The following is a 10,294-nucleotide window of genomic DNA, read 5'->3' on the forward strand; positions in this document are numbered from 1 at the left end:
TAGGTTAAATTAAAAAAGGACAGCTTACTTGGCCACACAAGAGTTAAAAGCACAGTTAGCAGCTACTAAAAAAGTGCTAGCTAGCTAGCTACCTTTTCAGCAGTCTCAGATTAGCTGGTGTTTGTTTTTGTTTTCTCCGTCGTGTTTAGGTTTAGCTGCTGCTTCACTTCTGATGAACGACAAATCACAGATAGCACCTAGCTGAGTACATCTCACCTGCTAGCTTATACTTGATATAATGTTAGCTAGCTCTCTCTGGCTTTAGCTGTGTGTGAGTAGATTAAGTGCGACAACTGCTTTGTGAAAGTATCTTGTACTTGACTATAAAACCATTCGTGCTCAAAATCATATTATCTCTTTATATATGATACATGAACATGATGACAGTATTATATTAGCGCGCCACGTAACATTATCATTTTTTATCCTTGCTAGGAATTCATTCTATAGAATATGAAGGAATGTGATTTTTCTATTATGAGCAAGTTGTGTAATGTTTTTTCTTTATCGTTTTCATATTATGAGAAGTTACTATATTCCTTTATATTTCTTTATGCTTTATGTATGTTGTGTTAGTGCGTTCTCTCCAGCGTGCTTGTATTAGGTCTAATATATGTGAGGCTGATGCTTTAAGATATTGGCTATAGATCTGTTATTAGTTAATATCAGCTAAACCGACTGTTCTATTGAATGACGTTAAAAGTGAGTCATGTTGTTCAGGGGAAAAAGGAGAAATATAACACTCTGCTTTCTGCTTGTGTAAGTGAATATTCCACCATATTGCACTATATATACTTTTATGCTCATTGACGACGGTGCTTTGTGTGATTATTATGGATGATATTTAGTCAATTTCCATAACAGCCCCTAGAGCCTACAGTTGATTTTCTCCATTTTGTGGTTACAATAAATTGTACATGCCGTTTCCACAAATGTCACACATTTCCATGGCATCATTTTTTTTATTTTGCAGGGCAAATGTCATAAATTGTCACAGTTCAGTCACGTATTAATTCGCTCTTTTCTTGCCTTTGCCAGTATCACTAACTCTTGTCATTTCAGAGTCTGCTTCTCGCTCCTGCCCTGCAGTAACCCTAGCGTTTCCCACCTTTCCTCCACCTGACTCATCCCTGCTCACTTATTCACCTGTTCCTCATTCCCCTCCATTCATACATTCAGTCATTATATACTTTATTTATCCCCTAGGGGGAAATTAGTGTAGTTACTGTGTTTCTAACTAATCATGCAGACTAATCTGTTGTCGGCATGTTGATGACAGGTGTAGTCAACCCATCTAGCAGTGGAAACAGGGTCATTGTAATCTACCAAACAATAATAATTAAATTGTGCCTTCATCATTACAGGATGAGTCATATCCTTATTAGTATTTACCCTTTATTTTCTGTTTAGCAATGTTATAATCATTATAATCAAAATTCATCTTATACAAAAGGTCAGAACAATCTGTCTTTAACTTGCAATTCCTAAATCTATTAGTAAAGATTATCTGAAATGCAGGAAGATATTGCCACGTTCGTATGAAACTGCCAAAATCAAAAAGTAATTTTGATTTTCCCTTCAGTCATTGCTGACTATTAGCAGCTCTGAGTAGAGGTGTGAACGCGTCCAAGACACATTGAGGACACATTTAAGATCCTGTCACTCACACCACATTCACAGGTGGTCTGGGCCACATTTGGCCAAATTTCATTATAACATAAAGGTGTGGACCACCTACTCAACTGATGTCTTCTCCCACAGCTTAATTATTCCCATCACAATTTCATAATGTACCGAAAATATCTTTTGTTTCCTGCCACAATATCAATATAGACTGCCACATATTGAGTTTTTATATATTTTTAAACCATTTCAAATGAGTAAAGTTTAATTTAATTGTAAAGCTGTTTCCTGTTCAGTCAGGGTTCATTTTTAGTAGAAGAGAGAAGATAAAAAGAATTATAAAAAAGCAGCTACTTATGACAAATAGAAATGTGTGGATCCTTTGTCAGCAAGCAACATGAATATGTTCTGGGAGTTTGCTGACTTGCCAGGTACACAAAAGTCATGACTCCAGAGATGTGATTTCTGCAGAGATAAATTGCTTACCCTCTCTGAAAGAGATCCACATTGTGAAACTTGTGCAACTCTACAGAAAACTCCAGTGTTCCCTGTACTTCAGACATGATATAATCCCACTCATCACCTGTCAAAAGAGAAGACACACAGTAAATATGACACATCAGGAAAAAAATAAGCAACAATAAGACAGAATCCACAATAGAAAATAAGACAAATTATGACATTTCTAGAACTATCTCGCACTGTTATTTTCCTGTGTCGGCTGAGATGATGTGACTCACACAGCCCAATGTGGAGACTGACGTATGTGACCAAGACAGACAGCTTGGTCTGAATATAGCTTTCATCTTCACTGTTCAGGTAAATGTCAGAAAATGAATACCACCTGTGATGTGATTATTTCAGAGCACTGGTGTGTGCTGCTGGAAAGTGCTCTCTTTGTTGTGTCTGTCTTATGTAAGGATCATTTGAGTTCAGCGTCTATTACTGTAAACATCAACCCTTTGGTGCGTTATTATTATTACTTGTATACTTAGTAGGATTAGATCTATATGACCTGTATAGTTCTGTATTGTCCTTTAAATAGATGTAAAATAGGCTACCTGCAAAGCTGATAGTTATGCTATCTAGCTTGTTCATTTAAAGGGGCTATTTGTAAGCTATTTGTGGTTTCTTTCATTTGTGCGCAAATAGCTCCAATACACAATCATGTGTAGTGTTTTTATTTAAAGGCCTAATGCATCTCAGAGCTTTCTTGGTGTTTTCAGGGGGAATTTTTTCGTGTGCCATGATTTTCTATATGCTGTTTCAGAGACTTCTATCTCGATAATATAAAATCCTGTCTCACCTTAAAATGGGAAAATGTAAATTTATGCAGGACACACAATTTGCGGTTCCCATTAACACAAGACAAATGATTATTTTTTACCTTTTGAGATGAACTTTGCTCACAACAACACTGAGATCCATGATCTTGTTGAAGGAAACTTACACTTACACAGGTACCTACATCTAAACGCATGACAGCTGCTAAAAAAATGTACACGTTCAGTTTCTGTTGGCACTTAAGATACAGGATTTAGCAAAGAGTGAAATCTGCGTTATCTTTCGGGTCTCAGGTACAAGCCCATGTAAATATTACCTCAGCTCATTAAGAGAAACGCAGGCAACCCCACAACCTCCCCGGCCGGAGCTCAATTCACACATATGAGGAGTGATTTCCATGAACAACAATTAAAGCTCAGTGTTTCCCCAGCAATTCTAAACACGAACCATCTTATTTCACTTTAAATCCACAGTGTCTGAAACCATTAGGGGAAAACTGTAGATATGGACTTCATACTCTGCAGCATTCAGAGAAAGTGCCCCGAGAGCAGATACACAGTCAAACTGAGCTGCTGCCAACCACAAGCAGATGAAACACTGTCAGTGTTTACAGTAAAGTGTATCAAATAACCCCTCATTGAATGCTTTGAAACATAATCCTCGCATGTGTGCGGTAGTCGATTAATGTTCCTGTAAGTTATGTATAAACTGCCATGGGGAGTGATTACCAGAGAGGAAGATTTGCACACAAGTCTAAAGCAAAGAAACAGAGTCAGTGGCGTCAAACACCTTTCAGAAGTGCAACTGCATGTCATTACAACCAGTCCTCAGCTTAGCTGCCTTAAAAGCATGGTAATGTTTTCAGCCCACTTTCTTTAAGCAGTGAGGATGTATCTAGACAAGCTGGTTTTTCTAACAGCAGAGCTTATGATACCGGGTTTTTGTGAGAGGTTAATTCGCTGCCACTAAAATACAAAATTTACAGCTAATTACAGTTGGCTCCAGCTTGCAGATATCCATGTGAATGATAACAGTTGACTATTTGCTAAACACAACCCCTTTTGCTACTCCGGTCACGTTTTCCATTCTTGCATTGTACATGCAGAACAATGATAACGGTGGTACACTTAACATTAAAGTTCACACTAATTTTCACTGGGTACTTGACCTCAGAGGCACACAAACATCTTTCTTCTTCTAGCTAGTGACTGTTGTATTTGCCAGCTATCAAGCTAAAATAAATTCCACACATTGTTTGAAATCAGTCTTTTTAAAACAATTTTCTAATGTTTCCAACTGACTGGCTTGAATATAATCTTCCCTAAATTCAATAACAAAAAGGTTAGTGTTATAAATACTACACAGTGGAAGCGCTACAGTCACATATGTGGCCCCACAGACTAATGTAGTAAGCTAACAATGAGCTCCACAGCCATGGAAGCGATGCCACAGTAGGTTATAGGTTAGTTAGCCGGACATGCTAACATTTGTAGCTTACACAACAGCTAATCACCACACTATTTAATCCAGATTCTTACTTCTGTTTTGGGTTTTGGGAAGGCTTAAAAGTAAATGGTCAAAAATGTTAAAAATGTTCAATATTTCAACCACAACATTTATTTCATTATGAATAGTTTACCTGGAATGACGCATTATGTTAAACTGCTTTGGTTAAGGGCGTCGGCAAGTTTTCTTTTTGTCTGAAATTTGCCCTTTTAATGTAAGTCATTTATTTGTAATGTAACAGTCAGTTCTGATTTGTCACTTCTTACGAGCAGAGAAATCTATTGCAGCGTCCTTTCCCCATCACCAGAATTTCATTTGTGCAAAACAGAGTGAGTCTAAAGGTGTCTTCTCACTTGGCAGAGAAATACACTCCTCCACCTTACTTATGCTAATAAGATGTATTATAAGAGTCTTGCCAAGTGTAGAGGAAGAATGGCGAGTAAACCTTCAATAAAACCTGAACCTGAATCTTCTAATAACAAGCATTGTAGAGGACCACGTCTATTTGAAAGCACAGGAACATAAAAGAAAGCAGCACAGTCAAACACTCCTGACAAAGACAGTAACCTTCTTTATCGCAGTACATTAGCTGGCCACTGCTGCAAATGGCCTGAAGAGACAAGAAATGACACTGTGAAACTGCTCTTCCTCCACTTGCTGACTCTGCATGTCGTGTCACATTGACACACACACTTGCAGCTCCATAAGAGTGAAGCTTCGTGTGTGTGAGGGTGAACCACAGATGACGGCGGTCATCATAATGTCATGAGCCGGTTTATGGGTCATTTGATGCAAGAGACCGTGGTGCATATACAGCTTGTGATTTCATCAGCGTTAATTAAGCTAGCCGAAGCTGCCTCGTTGCTTCTGTAATTCACTGAGTGAAACGCTAACGTCCTTGTTATCTGTTACCTGCTGTCTCAGAGATTCATAATAAGAAGGAGCCGCTCACTTCTCCAGCAATGTGTTAGGCAGGCAGAAAGGAGAATGAACACTGTGTACTTGATTAAATGGGAGGCTCACAGTCCAGGGACTTGGGACTTAATGTGCCTCCTTTTCCACCAAAACAATCTCTACCTACAGACAGTGTATGGGTAGAGAATGCACCGATTATCAGCCTCTGCAGGAAAATTCATCAATAAGTTAATCAAATCAGCGAGGCACAGACCAAAGCACCCACGCTGACAGCTTCAAAGGCATACAGCTGTCATTCATCTGAGTGGGGTACATTGTGTGTCCTCTGTTGACGATGACAATGATGATGACAATGATGATGATGAAACAACTCGTCAACAAAAGTAAAAACTGCAGCACAAGACAATATCTTTGAAGAGTAAAAGTTATTCTTATTTTCATATTGTCAACAAATCCCGTGAAAAGAGCAAAATCTTTAATGTTTTCCGACTTCCAGGGCCTGTCTGTGGCACTCAGCTCTCGGCCCAATGAAGACGGAGCCCAAATTTATAGTCTGCGTTTTTTAAAAGAAAAAATGCTCAGAGCAACACAGACAATACTTGTTAGCAAGATAAATCCTTTATTGGTTTTGGTCTTTTCATTGGATTTGCTGACAGACAAAGAAAAACATTGAATTTTGGCAGCCTTACCCAAGCAGCGTCTCACAAATAAAAATTATTTATTAGGCTGATTCCAGTGGGCCCTATTTTTAGACTTCTTCGATCAGGATCCAGTGTTTCCCCACAAGAATTTTACAGGGCTTTGAAACAGAATTTAAAACCTTCAAGTTCGGAAATAAACTGCTAACACGAAACTTAACTGGAAATTTCTACTTAATCGGTTAAAAAGAGGCAAAAACGTATTGTTAGTTTAGTTAGTTGTGTTAATTCTATAAGTTGTTGATTTTGAGAGGAATTTCGTTGGAATAACTTCCCCATTTATATTAAATCTTGCAGAAAATAGAGTTGAACAGCTAAGAATCCAAGCAATTAAAACATCTGAGACCTTCTTTTTGCTTCTTTCCCTCTTTCTAGAGTTATAATCAACAGGATTTTCATTAGATCAAAACATATTTTTGATGCTATTTATAATCTACCCTTGAGCTACGTGCCTCAGTTTCTAAGGCCATAGTTGGCATGATGGGAAAACACACTAAACATGTTGCTGTTAGCACACTAACCTATTAAAGCTTTCAATTTAAATCATGTTGATCAGTAAAAATCTTTTTTCTTCAACATCCATCACCTCACCAAGTTCACCTTCTTCCTGTTGCACAAATCTCAGTTAAAATGCAAACAGTGCTCTGCTAGCTGGACAATGCTACAACCTACACGTATCTGCACAACCTGTAGCCTAGCTAACGCTTTTAATTTGCTGTTTGTGCACTTTTACAATCTATCTGATTTTCTACTCACTGCAAATCATTAAACCCTAATCATTACAAAACAGCCATCTGCTGTCTGATTACTATTTAACACAGGCCCCACAAACACACACATGCACACACACACACACACACACACACACTTGGATGAGTTGAGTTTGCAGCTCCAGTGAATCCTCCACCTCAAGGAAAAACTTAAAAATCTGGCTGCCCCTAAACTGCTGCTGCCCTCCTCCCCCTCCCAGCCGCTCCCATTGGTGTCAGCTCAGCTGGGAACACTGACTGACATCTCCAGTCTCAATCTGGGGAGGATGAAAAGGCAACGTCCTCATGACATGATTCAATGTGGAAGGAGCATATTTTGCAGGTAGGCGTAGGTGTCACTGTGTGCCACAACTGCTAGCTGCTGCGTGTGTGCTCAAAAAAAGAAAAAAGAAAGGCCGGAAATTAATACTCAGACATTATTCCTTTTATTAACATTCAACTCCCTGTGCAGAACACAATAACAGACAAAGGACGATCACCAAAATATAGTGATAAGTGGCAAAATAATTCTCCTTCAAGGAATATCAAGATCTGTCAAATCAAACTTAATATAACCACACTTCAGACAGAGTGCCCTTAACAGGAATCCACTAAGCCAGCCCTGCAAATCATGTGATAGCATAATCTAGCATTTGCTCAAACCCTCCCCAAATGCTGTATTAGGCTCTCTGTTGTTAGAATTACAATGCCAAATCCTTACAAAGGGGGGAGGGGGGGAGGGGGGGAGAAGAGAGAGAGTGAGTGACCGGAGTTATCGAGTTAAATGAGTCAGAGTATGACTTTGAGAGGATGTGACTGGCATCCTTACTATCTCCAAATTAGATTCTCTAATGATCAAAGGGCTTTTCTCTTAATAACGTCGCTATAACCATCTGGAGGAGCCAACTTTCACTACCTCAGAGTGGAGTAGCATGCAATCTGCAGTCAGACTCACTATTTATATTCTCAGCTCATGCATGTGTGTATGTATTCTTAGGAGAACTATAGTTAAAAAAAAAAAAAGAAAAAAGTACGAAGTGAAACGACACAGTTTAGTACTCCAACATGGTCTTGTGATTTTTCCTCTCAAATGAAATGTTTACATCAGTCACGAGTGACTGAACAGCCTTTATTATCTGTAATCTATTTAACCTTGAATCATCGCTTACTTCTATTTCTGTCTCTTTGCAGCTCTGCTGTGACAAAGACAACAATCCTGCATTGTTTCATTCTGGAGTGGGAGCTTTGCTTTGTTCATTTCAGACACTGTGTACAGGAGTATTTTACACTCCAGCATCTGTGCAAAACTGAACATAAACAGCACACACTGTACTGTACAACAGCTTGCACCTATAGATGTAATTATGCTGTACTTCATTTAGATCATTCTGAGCATGAGAGTGCTCATACATTTCACCAATACCTTTATTTTGAAAGGTTAATTTGATTTAAATAGTCCCTTTTGTTTTGTTAACTTATCATTGTGGAGTCTCTTTACAAAAGCACACATGCCCAATGCTGACCACACATACAATAGGTCAGACCCCAAGCTTGCATGCAGCAGCAGCAGCAGCACATATGATGTATAAATGTCTCCAAACTAAATCCATCCTCATTCAGCCTGACAGCGCTCTGATCACCCAGCAGGCTACAGTAGCAGCTTCCTCTGCTGTAATGTACAACAACGAGCATCCCCGGTCCTCTCATGAATCCTCTCATGTTCCCCACACATGCGGACAACAATCATCCGGCTGAAGCGGGCGGAGGGTGTCACATGTAGAATAAAGCAGCCTCACCTTAGCAGTGATGAAAGTCTGGTATCCACAGAGGGGCTCGGGTCCAGCCTTTACTCAGTAAATCGCTGTTTGCGGATGGATGCGCGGTTTGCAATGTTTATATCACCGCTTCTCCTGCTGCTGCTGCTGTTGCCATGGTTATTCATCCAGACCCTGCATGTTCTGCAGTCCCCCCCTCTCTCTCCCTCCCTCTCTCTCTCTCTCTCTCTCTCTCTCTCTGTTCTCTCTCTATGTCTCTCTCTCTCCTGACGGGGATTTCAATTTGGGAAAGTGCAGCAGCGTCTGTCGCGGGATCTCGCTGTGTGCTTATCCTCCGGGTCCGCCCCGCGTTTTGCACACAATACATACAGACAGTGGATAGTTAGGGGGAATATTAATAGTCAGCACCCAGTCAGTAGCCTATGTGTGTGTCTTGCTGCTGCTGCTGCTGCTGCACTATAGTGTGTGCGTCCAGCGGGCGAGCTGACGTCAGAGCCTGCCCCCTAAAAGCTGAAGTGAACCGTGCAGTCGGAAATTACCATGCAAAGAAACAAAGGGTGAATGTTATGCAAACAAAACATTAATGCACTAACAAACGCGTGGGTGTCACGTGACTTGGAAGGCCATGGCAGATTAAGAGCGAGTATCCAAATATACTATAGTAACCAGGAAAGTACAGGGAGCAACACAATGTGTGATGAGCCACCAAATAACCAGCACTTTTAATTTATGTGCAATCACATTAGCTCTGGTTGATAATTGACATGGTCATAGCTGGTTCATTGTTGAGTTGCCAACTTCAAATTTAAACAGTGGACGATATAAAGCTCTGTAAAACTTTCAGGGTTTTGTCCATGGGAGCTCTGTCTGAAAAGATTTATGCCTGTAGGTTGAGCTATAATTTACTATAGAGTCATAAAATGCAACAGTAAATGTAACTCTTCCAAAATCACTCCCAAAGTGATCAGAATCAATGTCAATGAACTTTAAAAGCAAAACGGCTTCATGTCACAAGATACAAGGTCAAGGCTGGACTACTCACATGTCTGTGCAGGAACTCTCCTGGTGGCTGAGAACCGCTGGGGCACCGAAAGCTTCAGGCTCACTGTGTGTCAACAGGCTGATGCTGGTTTGAATTCAAACTTTATGTGGGAACATGCAGGGGATATCAACTGACATGATATGAATTGATTAAAACAGAGCAACTCCAGTTTGCATATCTGGATTCATGTTTCTGGCCCCCCAACCTCTGAGGGAAACATTTGGCTGTTTAGCCGATTGATAGCTTGCTGTGTTCACCAGCTAGTTGTTAAGTTTGACTGTCTTTTGATGCTGGGCAGGACGTGTACAGTGGGTTTTAACGTCTTACGGCCCACCGGCCCGTCCATGGTCCCATTAGAAGGTTCTAAAGGTGTTCTGAAGGAATAAACTCTTCAACGTTTGTCAATATAGACAGGCTGCGCTAGCATCCTGTACCTTTTAGACATGTAGAACTCCGATTCTCGCTCCATTCCTCCGTTGTGTATATTCCTTTAGTCAGTAACAATCCACAGATCACGAAAATCGAAAGGGTTCCTTATAAAAGTATTCCAGGTTGTGAATAACCTCATGAGAAATCCAAAGCACATGCCCGAGCCATTTTTTTTTTTTACAGGCGAGGACTCGAAAATACTAAAAAATACCATGTATGAGCTGATGTAGTTTAAGTTGGGTTGTAGTCACATGCAAAACAGTTCTTCTGTTA

The 10,294-nt window shown here is 40.0% G+C and overlaps 1 protein-coding gene across 1 annotated transcript in view; it reads right to left on the bottom strand.

The window, feature by feature from the left end:
- fam135b (family with sequence similarity 135 member B) overlaps nt 1-8,651 on the bottom strand; it is a 43,762-nt gene extending 35,111 nt beyond the window's left edge. Inside the window, exons 1-2 of the mRNA XM_023405598.2 lie at nt 8,572-8,651; nt 2,110-2,206 (exon numbers count right to left, since the gene is read on the bottom strand). Coding sequence (XP_023261366.1) covers nt 2,110-2,186 — 77 coding nt within the window. The 5' untranslated portion in view covers nt 2,187-2,206; nt 8,572-8,651. The remainder of the gene's footprint in view (nt 1-2,109; nt 2,207-8,571) is intronic.
- Between the last annotated feature and the right edge of the window lie 1,643 nt (nt 8,652-10,294).

This window comes from Seriola lalandi, unplaced genomic scaffold (assembly GCF_002814215.2).
Source record: "Seriola lalandi dorsalis isolate HSWRI2012SDOR001 ecotype SW California unplaced genomic scaffold, Sedor1 jcf7180002054280, whole genome shotgun sequence".
NCBI lineage: Eukaryota > Metazoa > Chordata > Actinopteri > Carangiformes > Carangidae > Seriola > Seriola lalandi.